The 17766-nt window shown below is 36.6% G+C and overlaps 1 protein-coding gene and 1 long non-coding RNA gene across 2 annotated transcripts; one reads left to right on the top strand and one right to left on the bottom strand.

The window, feature by feature from the left end:
• On the top strand, window positions 1-4030 carry LOC146146614 (uncharacterized). The gene is made up of 2 exons (XR_014494818.1): window positions 1-248; window positions 2931-4030. It is a non-coding gene; the product is annotated as an uncharacterized LOC146146614 (long non-coding RNA).
• Window positions 4031-6838: 2808 nt separating this feature from the next.
• LOC146146613 (alpha-galactosidase MYORG-like) lies at window positions 6839-13314 on the bottom strand. The gene is made up of 4 exons (XM_083386928.1): window positions 13239-13314; window positions 11906-12017; window positions 8571-10577; window positions 6839-8073 (listed from the first exon to the last, which is right to left on the bottom strand). The coding sequence occupies exons 1-4, from the start codon at window positions 13312-13314 to the stop codon at window positions 7842-7844; spliced, it is 2427 nt and encodes an 808-aa protein (XP_083243054.1). The 3' UTR covers window positions 6839-7841.
• Between the last annotated feature and the right edge of the window lie 4452 nt (window positions 13315-17766).

The following is a 17766-nucleotide window of genomic DNA, read 5'->3' as shown; positions in this document are numbered from 1 at the left end:
AATAGAGCGCCTTTTCTAATGTGGAACGTATAAAGCGTCTGGGTAGCGACCGAATTGTATAGAAAGAACAGGACAAGTTTCAACTAGCAGAATCACCATGTGTCAAATGAAGGTTGGCAAGTACTTGAGAGGTTTTTACTTATATCACTTGCACTTCCTCTTTCCGAGAGAAACCGACCTTGTCTCTCGCTTAGGCCAGAACACTTTCTTTCGTCTCTTCGATTCCCCTCTACTCGACCTTCTGAAAGGTTATATTAATTTTTTTTATTAAAATTGGGTTATTTATCTTAATTTTTGCACATAAAACAATTTGATAGCTGTTTAATGCGTTTTTTTATATTTAGTCGAGTTATTGTATATAATTGGACGACCTTGACAATTTTAACAGTTAAGCATTTAATTTATTGTGTCAATGACATGACTTGAAGTTAACTTGCTCACAAAATGACTTGGGACTTGACTTGGGCTTCTGGTGACTTGTACTGGGACTTAAATTGTTATTTTACAATCGACTTGACTGGAACTTGAGTCATTTTGAAATGACTTGTTTACAAAACTGTTAAACTATACAAGCTGACAGTAAACCAGTAGTCGGCAATAGCTTAACGTTATATGATATGCCCTAAAATACCCCTTAACTATAATGTTTGCCTGTTTTAACTACGTAAATGCAATCGTTTGGCGCTACGCGCCAGTCGTTCATTTTTATTTATTTTTTCTGAAAAGTTTATTACTTTTTTCAAATATTACACTAAAATTTCAATGGGCCTTCATGGACTCCCTAAAACTAGTTTACGAATCCAAGTTTAGGAACTGCTGCTCTAGCCTATAGTTATGGGGTTTGGAAGACCACCACATTTTACTTAGGATATCGAATCTACATATTTTGATAAACGTTAAGCTTTATTGATGAAAGAGCAAGATATTGACAATCCCACCAGTCACCAATTTATCCGTTCCCAGGGGGTCGCGCGAAGACGACAATTATATACCAATCGCTATTATGAGAATTCCATTTATTACCATAACAAATTCACTATAATGATATTAGTGAATGTTCAAACAGTAGAATAAAAGTTGAATGTTCAAACAGTGAGCAGCCTTAAGCAATATGCCTGATAGGACTATTTTTTAACAGACAGGCTTACTATTGAGTTCCCCGTATTAATCATAGGTAGCCTACGGCAATGCTTGTCAAGAGACCCCACTTCACGTTTACTGAAGCAGTGGCGTAGACCGCAGAAAAGTTTGGGGAGGGGCAAAAAGTTTGAACTTTTTTGTTAAGTATACTAATAATAACTACATCGGGCCATTCTCCCCCAAATATCTGGGTATGGAGCCACAAATAAAATATACTATTTTAAAACTATTTACACTTAAATGCATGTTGTGCCATGTATTGTACACTCAAGTCAGTCATAAACCTGTTCATTTATATTTTGTACCCGATCATAGGCTTATTGTATTGTGGTACATTATCTCGTAGGCTACACCACTTCAAAGTGGTACACCTTTTACATTTGGGTTGTTAAAAAGGGTTGCAGTATAAAAAAGGTTGAAAACCACTGCTCTATAGTTCAAGGTTTTTTAGTTTTTTTTTTAAAACAGACTCCTTACAAGATATTTGTGCTCGCGTGTAGTATGGTCGACATGGAATTTTTAGAGATTACGCAATAAAATGACGTCGTAAAACAGGGTTACTTCAGAAACCTGCTGTTTTCGATCCAAAAAATGTTAAATTGAAATAGATTCGAAATGTACTTTTACGGAAAAGGCGCAAATGCGTATTTTAATTAGTATTTTTTCCTTTTGAGAAGTTCATTAATTTTTTTAAGTTTTTATTAATATTTAAAACGACCTTCATGGATCCCCGTAAAACTAGAATCCAATTTTAAGAAACCCTGCTGTACAGTCTACTGTTGGGTGGGTTGTGAAGACCACCATAGCAATATACCAGCTTTGTTGATGCCATAGAAAATATTGAGCATCCCACCAGTGAGTAATTCATTCGTTTTTTGTTTTGTAAACTAACACAAATGAACCCACGCAGCTTTAATTTAGTCAACCAACAGGTGTTCAGGAAGAAAGCACACACTACACACCTCCGATATAACAGTGCTCGAAAAACTTTTAATTAACTGATACCTTTCCTCTAAAGCAGGGGTTCCCAACCTTTTTACGATCTCGTACCACTTGGACGCTCTGTACGGCCACGCGTACCACTTATTGCAGAACAACTTTTGCCTAGCCTTGCCTTGCTTGAATCTTAAAATAAAGATTCGGCTAGCCTGTCGAATACTTATGGTCTACTATGATACGTAAGCCGTTATCGTTGATCAAAAAACGACTTGAGAAGGGCTAGAGCAGTGGTTCTCAACCGCCGGTCCGCGTCAACTTTCCTGCCGGTCCGCCAAATATATTACAATCTTAAATCTCAACTACAAAATGCAAGATGCTGAAGGCTTATCTAACAAATTTAGAACTTTTCCAGCTTCGTAATTTGCAACATTGTGACGTAACATAGAGTTAATGGTCTACTTTATCGTACGACACAATGCAAGTGTTGTGCCCAACAGTTTAAAAGTAGGCTACAGATCGTTTAAGAAGTCTTAAATTTTAGGACCAGTTGTATGTCATAAACTTTAATAGAACCACGTATAACACGTATGATATCAAAGAGACAGCAGCAAATTACTCATTGGATTTAAGTTTCCATTCTTTGCTTTGAAGTTGCATACTTTTGTCATATTTGCATTTTGGGTTGATTTTGATTTTTAAGGGTCAACCTGTCCGCAAAATTTGTTATAAAATTTTACCGGTCAGTGAGATAAAAAAAGTAGAGAACCACTGGACTAGAGCACAGTGTTTGTAGACTTACGTGTGTAATGGATTTTTCATTAATCTGTAACGACTGTGTTGACGAAAAACAGGATTTGGGAACATTCTGCGGCTTTTCAGTGCCACCTACTCTTTCCTCTACCGGTCGAACAATGAAAGTGATTTTCAACTCCGACTCTACGATCCAGGATAGTGGTTTCCGCATAAAATGGAGCGAAATATCGGGTATCAGAATAGAATGTCAAGTATCGGATATTCAAACTACAAAGTAACAATTTAGGCCTATAGGCCTATCGCCCATTTAAAACATGATCCTAAAATACTCATAGTTTAAAGCAGTGGTTCCCAAACTTTTTTGGCTCGCGGCACAGTAAAGATTTCTAAAAATACATATTTATTATAAAATATTTCGCGGCACATTTGACAATAGCCCTTAACACACGATAAACTATATGTAAATGTCCCAATATAATTAATTTGTAATAATTAGTGCGTATTCAATAAGTAGTGCGTATTTTATTTAGCCTATACCTAACTAAAATAGGGTGGATATTCGAATTCGGTGATGAGCACGTTGGACTCAGGTAGCGTTTTCGAGTCACGAGTCCAGCAAAATAAATCGACTTCGACTCCGCAGCCCTAATATTAACTGTTACGACTTTTATTTATGATTTAATGGCATGTGAACCCCAGAGACGCATCAAGGATTTTTGTCAAATGTGCGATTTTTTCGAAATTTGTTTTCGGTTTCAACAAGCAAGTAATTACTTTTTATAATTAAGCCGGTGTAAACAGACTGAGTTCCATCATTGGGAAAAATATTTTTGTTTTTTTCTGTTTTTCTTGGTATGTATTACCTTGACTTTCGGATATTTTTGTTAATTCAAGAGTCGTATATATGTAAGTTATTTATTTCACTTCGCGATACTTTGGCCATGTGAGTTTAAAATCCTGACGTTAAAAATTGCCTGACATTTTACAGACAGAGATCCACACTGCTAGTAATAGATGTCCACAAGAAAAACTTGCTTGATTTTGTATTATGCTAATGCAGCAGATAACGTACTGCTATTTTAATGAATTCAGAGAGCTTTTGGAATTTGTGTAGTTGAAAACCATGTTTTTCTTCTTCTACTTTAACACGTTCATTCCGTCAATGCTAGTTTTAATGATGTCGTTTGAGATTTTTGTACTCTTAACGGCGTATTCACGAACTCCTGTTCCTATAAATAAATGTTTTCTGTATAAATGCTTCATTTTGTTCATTAACTAAGCCCGCAAGTTCCGCTTTTTTGGCCCGCGAACTGATAGTCAGCTTTGATTCAATCTGGCAAGTATTTTGACCCCCCCAACCACCACCATTATATCCCGATAAGCCCAAACAGGGGGACAAATCCGGTGCCAAACTAGGGCGCCCAAACGTTGACACCAAAACGGCCGATGCCAGCCCATGGCCCCTATCGTCCCATACTAACTACCAACAGTTCCAGGCGTTATTTTGGCCATTTAGGCCTTATTTCGATGAATTTAGTTAGTCCTTATTTTGATAAATTTAGGACTATTTCTGGACTTATACAGGTTTGAGGTCTTATTCAGACAATTTAGATCATATTCTCTACTGGGTTACTGTGGCTTTATTATGTCGTTGGTCTTAATACTATAGTATTACAGATTTTTCTGCTTTAGGTATTGTTGCTTTTTAGGTCTTTTTGCGTGTTCCACTTTCAAACTAGATTGACATTACGTGCAGTTTTAGTAGTGCTCAAAGTTGTAGAACAGACAGCTTTCAATCCGTAAACACTACACAATAATTCCCCGGATATAACTATATTTTAGTTCGTTGAGAAAAAATGAAAAGAAAGTTCGAACGCAAAATCTCAAGGCACCGATGCACTTTCAGTGAGCAAATTAAAGTCATAATCTGTAGATTGTCACGATGCGTTTCAACCTGTTGCACCATTTCCACGTTCGTTGTGAAATTAAAACGTGATAAACACTACATGGGATGTTTAACTGTAAAATAAATCGTCGTGAATTGTAAGTAAAGTGTATCAGTAAACGGTGTGAAAGAAATTAATAATGTGAAACTTAGAAATGTTGCAATAATGATGTGCAGTTGATTTAAACCAGCGTTTCTCAACCTGTGGTTCAAGACCCAAAATAGGATGGCCGTTTATTGACTGTAGTAGCTTTATTCGGCCAGAATCATTAAGAATAGCAATTTTTTTTCAAATTTAGGAAAACTATAGGAGAAAGACATGTCCCACTTTAATTAAATTCGATTTTTTATATGCATGCCACTTGTTCAGCGTTCTGTCCCCTTTTAAAAAGTTCAGCGAAAAGATTTGGTTTGCCAAACCTTCGCTGTATTTACCTTAGTATTTGGAACAAAAGGTTGAGAAACACTGGTTGAAATCAAATCGCAAATCGGCCTTGTCGAAAAAAACAACAACAAAAAAGCCCACTAAGAGTGACAACAATAAAATAGGTCATTGCAAAATGAGCCTTGTGTGTAAAGAAAAACATTTTTTAAACGAAAAAGGAAAAAAACGTCTACAACAAAGACCAATAGGTACAATAACAACACAAGGGTACAACCGCAATAATTTACTACAAGTATAATCTCCACCAGGATTAAGTCAATTCACAACGTATCTCTATGGATCAAACTACAAATTAACGCAAACTTTATCCAGTAAATCGCATCAATTATTCTACACCAATACCAACTTTTTGCATATCGCATATACCTTGTCTTGCGGCTTAAGCGTGCATATAAGACAGGACAAAAACTAAACCATTAAACATTAATCTTCAGTGGCGTATAAGCAAGTGTGAAGTTTAAATGGCTGAAATAAGAAAGCCTTTACAAAAAACTTTTTGTTCAGGTTTTTCACAGCACGAGGGGAAAAAACGAATCAGAAAAAATGAATAAAAATATGATACAAGGACGCTTAGTTTTCTATAGGGTGACAAAAGAACCCCTAGTGAAAACTTTGGGTGCTCAGTCCCCTAAAACGATACAAAAAACATGCAAAATAATTGATATTTCTGGTGATGTGTACGATTTAAGGTACTATTTCCATATAAATTCCGACATTTGATCAATTATGTTCCTTATCTTAATAAAGTTACTCTTGCACCAACTTTTTTCAGCGGGCATTTTATGACGACATATTTAGCGCAAAATTTTGAGCACCCCTGTCAAAAACAAAAGTCGGCGTCTACGGTAGTAGATTACATTGCTAGGAATCAAAAATCTCAATTTGTGCGGCGAATTCATGCATTAGCTAGTTCAATTAGGACATTTTCCAAAACATCACACAGGGGTTAAGTAAGTAAGGTGTTTTCCGAAATATTACTTTAATAAATAAAAACCAATGGCCTGACCGTAAAACACTTATTTCGCCTAATGAGAAAAAAAGCACAAAAAGAAAACGGAACATGCAAGAAATGTAAGTAGAACACGGTTTATAAATATTAAATATATATAAAATATAACGAATAAATGCGACAAACAACGAATGAAGTTAGTAGACAATGCATAAACATGAAAGACAATGACACCACCTTGACAGACAACAGATGAAGTAGTGGACATACATAAAACTCAACGAAAAAGACATCACCTAAATACAACCACAAGTAATAGGAAACAAAGAGGTTTCAAAAATCATATCTGAAGAAACAAGATGGTTGCTTTATGCATATCTGTGGCTTGAAATCGTTTAGTACAGGGGCTAGCAAACTTTTCTCGTCAAGGGCCAGATAACTGTAAAGCATGGCCATTGTGGGTCGGATAACTGTAGGGCCTGGCCATTGCGGGCCAGATAAAAAAATTGTTGAACTTTGTTAACTTAGCTATTGCTATACGAGGAAATATAAATAACTATGCAATAACAACCGTAGTGGACCGTAATTAATTGTGCTACAGTTAAAAATTTCATAAAATTTAGATTTGAATTGCTCTCGACAACATTTCAACTGTATTTCGTCTGCATTAAGGAAATATGTTGAGGGCCGGATTAGTTGACCCAGCTGGCCAGATCTTAAGCTAGATGATTTGCGAAACTTACCCAGAAAGATAAATAGATAGTCAGAAAAAAAAGGAAATTCAGAATAACAAATGGGTGTGTATGGAAAGTAAATCTTCCTGAAATTTTTCAATTCGGTTTTTGTGCAAAAAAGGTAGTAGTTGGTGTATTTAACATAAGGGTTGAGTTTGAAATATAAACTTGATTGTTTCATTAAAAAAATCAATTCGTGCTGTGATTTGTAATCTGGTGAACAAGACATCGATGTGTATCGAAAGGGGAGCAATTGTGTCACAGTAAAGCAATGAAACAATTTAAAAACATGAAAGATACAACAATAAAAACACCGAAAGCGTATTTTGAACACTGTAAAAGAAAAAAAAAATGTATGTCAACCTAAGTTTTGTCGAAAGCTTCTTATAAGCAAATTTAACCGTGAAAATGTAAAAATAAAGAAATAAGGAAACATAATAGTCCAATGTGAAATAATTGTGCTTTCTTGTATACAAAGTGAACTCACAATGAAATAGAAAACCCTTGGCTGATTGGCGTTAGTGCTTCTTATAAGCAAATTTAACTGGGCAAGATGGAAAATAAGGAATAAAATTGCCTGTAAGGTAACTATGAGAAGGCTATACCCTAGGGACTCTTAAACTGGGGGCAATTGACCCCTTTGGGGGTACATGGACTTGTTTTAGGGGGTCGACAAAGGCATGATTGAAACATTAGTGTAATTTAATAAGTAAACAATTTTTCGACAATTAAGTTCAATTAAAAATAAAAAAAATTTTTCTTGAATGTATGAAGAGTCAACTTTTACATTTTTTGAACAGGAAACAGGAGATTTTTCAAATCTGTTTAAATAGTGACGTAAATTTATGAAGTAATCTCTAAAAAAGTCTTGCCTACCCTGGTCCATATAAAGCACAATTTTTTTTAGGGGTTTGCGGTAAAAAATAACAACCCCTACTATACCCTAATAAAGTATGGAATTTGATCCAAGTTTGCAGAGTATTTTTTGATCCACGTTCCACCAGTGAGGAGCTTATTGTTGATGACATCTTTCCACTTCCCAGGAGGAACAAAGATGCTACGCTCTTTTGTTCCCACCACAAGGAGAGGAGCAACAAAGAGATCTGGCCCAACCATGAACTGATCCTCCAACATCACAATCTTCCTCCGATCTGCATCACTCCTCCTGCTACAAAGGTGGTTGTTTTAGCAGCGTCAGAATCAGATTTAAAAACGTAAAGCATTACAACAAGAATATGTAGAAAGCTTTTTTTAAGGTTACAAAGAGCTACCACGTCTGGAGGTATTAAATCAGGTGAACGAAGGAGCCACAGACCACGCAGGAAATCACCCGATGCCCACAGACGTGACGAACTGCATCTTTTACTTGTGGGGCAAATTTAAAGGGTCTGTGTAGGCAGACAATTCCAATACCACAGGGCAATTAAAGGACAAAGAGTCATCCCAAGAATTAAACCTGATGATTTTGAACGTGTATTTGACATTATGCAGAAACGCTCCAATTTGTGTCAGCAAGTTAACGGCACACTTTCAATAGTTATTGTAACATAAGCACTTGATTGTGTATGATATTTAACCTAATGAGTTTACGATTCATAAGAGTAAGGCCTGTCTGTAATTTTCGCAATAAATAATTTGTTTCTGGGAAAGTTTATTATATCTCACCTCATAACATCAGGGGCCATCCACATTGGTGCAACCACAGGCTTCGTCCCATTAGTTTCCGCTTCTAGAATTGCCTTCCGTATTTTAGCTCCCACCTTGGAGTCTTGTCGGAGGGAAAGATACTTTTTTATTATCGTCGTAACTTCAGAGACGTCAACACCAGTTTTATTCATAACATTGTAATCCCAAGGAATGTGCATGACTGGAAAGAACGAAACCATCTCAATCCAACGAATTAGAGTCTCCTGTAATTGGTCGGCGGACATGACGAGCTGTTGGCCGTGAAACGGATAAGCTGGCACAACAAACGGATATCCGCTTAAACCTGCTGCTAAAACAGCCGACAGAGTTCCGTTTAAAGTAAGCGCTGGACTGAGCCGTAGAAATTGGTGCCGCGACTGCGAATCGTATGCGACATCAGTGAAAGTGCATCGCCCCACTGAGTAAGCAACATCGGTGCACAACGTCGAAAAGTGAGCCGGATTGTGAAGCGGATATGAAAGGTGGTGGTGCTCTGGCATCCAAGAAGACTGGCCGTAGTAAAAGTGGAAATAGTCGACTTTGCTTTGCGAGTGAAAATTCCTCATTTCCCTCCGAAACCATTCGGCTGCTGGCGGGTTTGTGAAATCCAGGACAGCCGGAAACAAGGTCTTGTTGCCGATGGTGACTCGGGTTAGCGCCGGGACTTCGTCGTCGAATATCACGAGTTTGCGATTCGCTACAGTTGTGAAACTTTTAGCGTCATAGTTCACAAACGGTGTGACCGGTAGCATGACTTTAAAATTTAGATCGTGAGCCCTCCTGACAAAATCTAAAGTGGAATTGGTGAGCGCATAATCCCCGACCCTCTTGTAAATACCATCGATAGAACCAAGATGTAAAGTGCCACCAATCGGTTGCAACACACTCAAATACGCATTTGTGAGTAAATTGTTCTGCTGTGGCAGCACTATGTCCCACAAAGGCAGGGTTAGAATAGACGAACAGCTTTCGGTAAGTGTGATGCTTGGAAGTTGCATTGGCGCAGTGTCAGTTAGAATTTGCTTCTCAATTCCACCTTCAAAATAAGCCCCGTCATTTATCATATCCTGAGACTGTACAGGAACTTCATGAGACTCTGTTACAGGTTTAACAAAATGTTCCATGGTTTCTTGGTGCGCGGCAGCCAGCGTGTCTCCAACGCAGATCATGTAGTCCAGGTGGAAACCTTCTTCTTCATCGCCATGGTGATGCTCCTCTTGGTGGAAATTATCAGGTTTTGAGGTGATGCAAATTCTTGGAGCGTCGCGGCAGATTTGCTGGGCAACTAGTGCAGTGTGATGAGTGCTTACTTTCACAGCGACTCCTTTCGAAGAAATCCACATGGGTTCGATAACATTTCCACCTTGATTTTTCAAGACGGTCTTAGATGTTTTTACTGAGAATCCTCCCGGTGTGTATGGAATCAGCGTGTCATCACAAGGATCTTTTTGCACGTCGGAACGAGGGTAAACACGATATACATGGGATCCAAACCAAACCGGCTGCTCCGCTTCTGGAATCCCGGATTGAGTAAGTTCGACACAATCAAGCGGTGTTCCCGATTGAGACATATTCCATTGAACCTTAACACAATGCATTTTATCGACATCGTCCGAGTCTCCGAAGCGAAATGCTGTGATGGACAACGAGGTGTTCCTTTGCGTCCAAGTCAGACAGGCACTGTCTGCAGTGGGCTGGTTACACATGTGCAAGTGCTGAATGTGTCCGGACACAGTTTGGTCAGTATCGAGGAGCAGAGATACAGCTTCGTTACCTTTATTATCGAGCACGGAAAGTTGACGTGTTTTGAAGTTAAACCTTGCCACGGTCTTGTACTTGTCTTTGATTTCCAGGACATGCTCGAGATGGTTGAAGTGCCACACTATTATTACCAGCAGAATGATGAGGAAGGCAAGCGTGACGACGAGGGCTTTGATGCGCCGATTGTTCAACCGACGTGACTGCTCGAAAGTCGGTGCTTTAACACTACAAGAAGAAAAAACAGTGTGTTTGCAAAAATGTTTTTTTTTTACAAAATTTACACTTGTAAACTAGTTTTAAAATTGAAAAACATCATCATATTAATGATAAAAGAGCTTTATCATTTTTTCTTTCGGCCCAGCTAATGTATACCACAGTAATTTTACGATAAATCAATTATAAGGCCTATAAAATACAAACTTGCAAGCATTTCAAACGAATTGCCTGTCTAAAAAAAAACTTCACTTTTAAGTGCGCCACAAGGTTTTAAAAGTACAAAGATATTAATAACAAAAAATTTGTACTTTAAAGTAAAAAGGAAGAATTGACTCAAACTTTACTTCAGTTAAATTTTGAAAAAAAAAATTCAAATTTTACTTTAGTTATGGTATTTTGGGAGATCGCTGTTTTTAGTTTATTTAGTTTTTTGAATTGACCATTTCAATTGTAGTAAGAATATCAACACCCATACATTTCAAGATGTTAAAAGTCGATAAAGAGTTATTATTTGAAACGTTCAAAATGCTACCTACTTCTGTAAGGGTTTTGAAATTCTTATTATATCTTGATGCACTGTGAGGCAAAAAGACTGGGTTCTAGATATGCCTATACAGATTGATTTCCAAAGCAATTTCCAAATGTTTACTCAATGGCATCACAAAAAACTCATTTGTATAGTGACACAAATCTTAAATTTCAGCTACCAACACAATATACTTGGCTAGCTTGCAATTATATATAGCAAGTTAACTAGTTGCGATACAGGAAAGAGCACAGCAAGCTAAATACTGTGTGGTGCGATGAGAGCTTGATTAGAAAAACAATGACACACAAAGGCTTGTGCTAATTAACATTGAATGAAGTGCTTACTCCATTCAAGGCAGTGTACCTAAGGTGTAATATAAAACCAACGTATGTAGCATTGTGTGCCAATGCAATTGGAATTGAGACAAAACAACGGAGGCAATGGAACAGATTATTTATTCCTTTAGAAACATAAATAAATTAATTAGGAAATAAAATACTGTGATCAATCCATGACACATATATATGCCTTCAGTAAATATATTAGTAAAAAACTAATTTTCTTAGAAGGGTTTTACACAGAAGCCTTCGACTAGATAAAAATCACCTGTCGTAAGATTTAAATTCACAAGCTCTACCAACTTTAAACTCATAAGCTCTACAAAATATTTTATGATAAATATATAGTATTTATAGTTTTTAGGGCATTATTGCAAGAAAAAAAAGGTGAATGCTGGCTTGAATAAAAATCAATGAAGAACAGATATATTCAATTTTGGAGTTTTAAATACAATATACAATGTTTTTACCCATTTTGTATTTGCTGAGAAGAACTTGGAGCAACAACAGTGTTAGTAGTGGGTTTCGGATAACTGAATTCAAGCCGAGATTCGGTTAATTCTTCTTTGTCCGGAGGATACTCTTAAAAAGGCACAAAAGTTTAAAATGTTGAATAAATGCACCAGGGTAAACGTTGAATTGAAGTCATATACATCACTTACTTAAGTTATAAAAATATAATTTAAAAAACTATAAAATACCAAAATAGTTTTTTAATATAATTTCTTCGACACACACATTTTTGAATATAAAATAAGTTTAAAGACTATTCAATGACTTTTGCAAAAACATAGGGTTAGTCGAAGAATTTTCAACGACTAAATCAATACATTTAAAGGTCAGAAGACTTTTTTGCATTAATGGAACATTAACATTTGCCTGAGTTTTTGCTATTTTTAAAAATTAGTAATATACAAAAATTTTAATAAACAGCGACAGCATGTGTAAATTTCGATAACAAATTTTTTTTTTTGCTTTCCTTTAAACATAGCAAGTGAATCTATCTGGTGTGGTGCCAGTCTGATTTGTTTGTCCGTCTTTAATGCCTGTTTTCAAATTCAGTACGAAATTTTCAGGTGTGTAGGTTTGCAATCAATGTTTTATGTTTAACTGAGATTTTGGTAAATACCTCAGGCAGTAAGCACTGATACTAACAAATTATAACATTGCTTTTAATTTGGCTGTTTGATTACCCTATTCAGGTGTGACACAATTACTCTGAAATATTTGGTTTGCACCTGCCAATGAATACAGAGTAGGTGGGGATAGCCATAGCCATACGCGGAAAACTTTTTAAATTTTAGGGCACTATTTGCTTGACAGTGCAAAATTGCTTATTAATTAGACGTAACAGTAATTTGACTGAACGAACAATAATTAGAAAAAAAAGTCCTACGAGAAATCCAGGGCGTCTAAAAACGCTCTGCACAGCCACGTTTGGCGCTTATGGATATATCAGTAGGAGGATAATATATTGCTTTTCAGACATAACTTACAGATAGCAGTGTGAAACTCTGCATTCTGTGACAGAAGCACACTAAATATTTTTTTAAGTAATGTGTATGCAAACCCCGGTAGGTTGATTGCCTGTGCAGGTAATTATGCCTGGTAAGCATAAAACATAACTAAGTGTATATATATAAAACTTTAATTGCACACCTCAAAGCTAGGCACTGCACATCTGCAAAAACTGCCATAAACTGCAAACTGCGCTGTGTGCCATGTGACAGACATATATTAACCAGCGAGTCATGTGTAGGGTTTAGTATCTTTTATTGTTAACAGATTAGTCATGTTACTTACCACTTTCAATGAGACCCAAATCATCTTCGTCTTTAGCAGAATTTAAAGGAGAAAATTTCACAAATCCAGAAGCCATCATAACATAACCACAGTGATGTTGTTTTATTTAACGGCTTACACCAGTTATTGACTGGTTTGTAATCAATTCCCACTAACACAGTGATTTTGCTGAACAAAATTTTGAAATCAAACAGAAATACCTGTCTAAAGCAAAACAAAAATACCATAAGAATACTGCATATTTTTTTAGGATATGTAAATATATATGTGTGTGGTTTGTGGATATCACAAATATAAGGACTGTATAAAAATTCAGACTTGTTAGCGGCACAACTTTTGGAGATATTGCTCTACAAATATCTCGGCACGCAAAGTTTGCCCAGTTTTTTGGGTCCTGGGTTTATATTGCTAACATTATTGGGTTAGGGTTGATCAGGCGAGTTAGCGTTTGAGTGGGTAAACTATTATTTTATATATATTCTTGTTTTGTTACTCAAAAAAAGTGGAATAATTCTGAATTTCGACCAGCGCCGGGTTTCGTTGTTTGCTCTCCGACATATTGCTGCAAATCAAATAACTTACTAGTTTTTATAGATTTAGGAAAGGCTACCCTACTCACCCGGAGACCATTTAAGTAATAGTTCAAATCAACATATAATCATTAACGGGTGAAGGCGTAAAAGAGCGATGCAATAAAGTAGCACTGATCTCTATAAAACAATAGTACAACAAAAATATACTTTAATGAAATAAAACCTAAATAGCCTATAGACATCTCCTGAGGCCATTTACTCAGCTAACAAAAGAATTAAAATCGACTCCTAAAAAAATCATTTAAATTGTGCAAAACTTGAAAAATTAAATCTAATAATACCACCACCCAAACCAAAATCAATAAATAATGAGTAATCGCTGCAGGGGTAAAAAAGAGAATCCGGTCAAATAACCACCTCCATAAATTTAACCAGAAGCTACACAGCACAAAAGCCAGCACAAAGAAATACAAAGGCAAAAATAAACATATTTACGACAAAAATTTAAAAAAAAAAAATTATACCACGATACTAAGAATTGTCTATACATTATAAATTTAATAAAAAATTATAAAAATATAAAGAAATATTAATATTCATAATTAATATTTGCAATAAAATAAGGAAAAAAAGCTTGATCCATTATTTTAACTAACAAATTCGGGTTGCGCAAGAAAATACCTTTCCAGTGATATAAAACTTGCTATAAGTTTAAGGGGGGAAAGTATTTAATAGCGCCGATAACCGATATTAATATTCATAACCGATCGCGGCCATCTTGATACTGCTCCAGACTGCTCGATTCTAATCTTTATCGCGGCGATTTTTAAACGGCTCCAGTCTAGTCAATTCGACTCGGAATCGAACAAGATTTTTACACGCTGCTTCTGTCTACTCTATCTTCTTAAGGAAAGGAATTTTGAAGAAAAAATTAAAGTTTAAAAAATTCATATTTACAACTACACAGACGAAATATCGTGATTTTTCATCCTGGTAACATCCGGCCAAAACGATTCGATATTGCCAACTGCCCCAATAATGACCTATATTAAGAGGAGGACAGTGGTCACACCTTTCTAATGATACCCCATTTGTTATAATTTTGGCTTGGATAAGTGGTTCAGTCGGCGATAGACGATAATCGATATTAATATTCATAACCGATCGCGGCAAATTTTCAAATGGCTCTAGATTGCTCAATTCAATTTGAATTTGAACGAGATTTTCACACGCTACTTTTGTCTACTCTATCTTCTTAAGGAAAGAAATTTTGAAGAAAAAAATTAAAGTTTAAAAAATTCATATTTACAACTACACAGACGAAATATCGTGATTTTTCATCCTGGTAACATCCGGCCAAAACGATTCGATATTGCCAACTGCCCCAATAATGACCTATATTAAGAGGAAAACAGTGGTCACACCTTTCTAATGATACCCCATTTGTTATAATTTTGGCTTGGATAAGTGGTTCAGTCGGCGATAGACGATAATCGATATTAATATTCATAACCGATCGCGGCAAATTTTCAAATGGCTCTAGATTGCTCAATTCAATTTGAATTTGAACGAGATTTTCACACGCTACTTTTGTCTACTCTATCTTCTTAAGGAAAGAAATTTTGAAGAAAAAAATTAAAGTTTAAAAAATTCATATTTACAACTACACAGACGAAATATCGTGATTTTTCATCCTGGTAACATCCGGCCAAAACGATTCGATATTGCCAACTGCCCCAATAATGACCTATATGCACGGGCATGTGCTCCTTCGACCAGCGGGCCGAAGGAAGTGATACCCACACCTGCGGTAAGTGTTTTTTGCAAAACTATTATTGGCCAAAACATGTTTTTAGTGGATCATCTAACTTTTTTTCTTGTAGAAGACCGTTGGAGCACGGGTGTCGGCTCCTTCGAGCAGCGGGTTCAGAAAGGAGGGCCCCAAGCCTGCGCTACCGGTAAGTGATGTTGCAAGTCTTTTGCTAATACTTGGTAGTTTGGATGCTACAACGGAATTTATTTACAGACGAACGTTGGAGTACTACCTTCGGCTCCATCGAGCAGTGGTGTAAAGAAGTTGGTACCAACCTCCGCGGTATGTGTTTTTTGTTTTTATATCACCTCTTACTTTATTGTGGTGGGTCATCTAACACATTTGCTTTCAGGCGATCGTTGGAGCACTGCCCTCTGCTCCATCGACGAGCGGTGTAAAAAGGTTGGTACCAACGCCTGTATTAGTTAAGAAGCGTATTTATGGCGGAGCTCATGTGACAGATGCCACAAGTTGTAAAATTTCGTCAATGAAAATCGCCATCGGATCATTTAACTTTGATCCTACGGTTGGCAGTTGTTGGAAAACTTTTGTAACAAAAATGAAGGCTAAAAAAATGTCGCAAAAACAACTTAATGACGAAGTTCGTGGTTTAAAGTCTTTTTATGCAAAACATGCCAATGAATTTAACAAAATCCGAGTAAACGATACCTTCTCATTTGAAAAAGCGCTCGATAAAGTACCATATATCAAAGCTGTAGACAGTGTTTCGCGTGTAGGTAGCGGTGGTAGTAATAATGTTTTGTCAGACGCCCAAATTACTGATGATGTGCCAGACACGGGTAGTATGAATATTGCGTTGATCACAGCGTTGCTTTAGTTCGTGAATTTAGAGATAACATTCGGTTGGCGCAAAAATCCAGGCGTAAGAGGGCAGTCGTCCAGCCACAGGAGGAGGAAAGCTGGGCAAAGAAACCCAGAATCGCAGGGCCAGATAGGACGGTTGGAAAATATCTTCGAGCTCCTTCAAAGGACTTGAGAAGCTCTAGTCCTAAAAGGCGCGGAAAGGCGCCGGAAAATACTAAACAACCTACAGACCACCAATGTAATTCACACTTACCTGTTAGTTGCTGGGGACGCCGTTGCTGTGGTGTAAAATATCAACCCAGTTTCAACATGGATCAAAATGACCATATGGAGTTATTGTCAAAAGACACTTGGCTAAGCGACAGGCATATTGATTCACTAATGCACATTATGGCCAAACAATATCCCGAAATTGGAGGGTTACAAAGCATTCATGCTTATGAGACCCCGTTTAATTTTCCTTCGGTACATTCTCCAGTTGGAAAGTTTGTTCAAATTTTAAATGTACATTCTAATCATTGGGTAACGGCGTCTAATATTTTTTCAACCAAGTGTAATTCTGTACAAATATATGACAGTTGTTATAGCGTATATAGTTCAGACGATTTATTTAAATTGTCAAAACTTGTTTACTTTAAAAATGATAAAAACATCGAATTCGAATTTCCCAAGGTATGCCAACAGAAGGGAAGCTCCAATTGTGGTCCTTTTGCAGTAACATTCGCAGTTGCACTACTATCCGACATCAAACCGAAACAGGTAATATTTAAAGAGGTAGCACTCCGCAGTGAGATTCAGAAAATGGTTTTTAATCGCACTGTTGCCCCTTTTTTACGCGTAGGAATAGATCAGGTTTACAAAGAAAGCCTTTAGCTATACAGACTAACATTTACTGTAATTGTAGATTAGCCGATAACAGAGCGCTTTTCTTAATAGAATGCAGCAGTTGTAAGGAATGGTTCCACAGGGAATGTGTTCAAACACATGTTCCTCAAGGAGCAATTGATAACAACGACGAACCCTGGTTTTGCAAACAATGTTAAAAAAACAACAAACGATGAACAAATATTTGGTAAGATTCTTCTTTATGAATTGTTTTAAAAAAATTGCCTAAAAATATTAACAATTTTTCATTTGGCTTCACAAAAAATAACAATAACCCAAATTTAAAAGTATGTTTGCTTATTTCTGTTAATATTTGGAAATAAGTGTAATATATCTTTTATATTTGTGGGAACTATCTTCAAAAATATAGACAGCAATCTAGAGCCATTTGAAAATTTGCCGCGATCGGTTATGAATATTAATATCGATTATCGTCTATCGCCGACTGAACCACTTATCCAAGCCAAAATTA

This window comes from Ascidiella aspersa, chromosome 4 (assembly GCF_963924565.1).
Source record: "Ascidiella aspersa chromosome 4, kaAscAspe10.2, whole genome shotgun sequence".
NCBI classification, from domain to species: domain Eukaryota; kingdom Metazoa; phylum Chordata; class Ascidiacea; order Phlebobranchia; family Ascidiidae; genus Ascidiella; species Ascidiella aspersa.
This window is presented reverse-complemented; position numbering and strand designations above follow the sequence as displayed.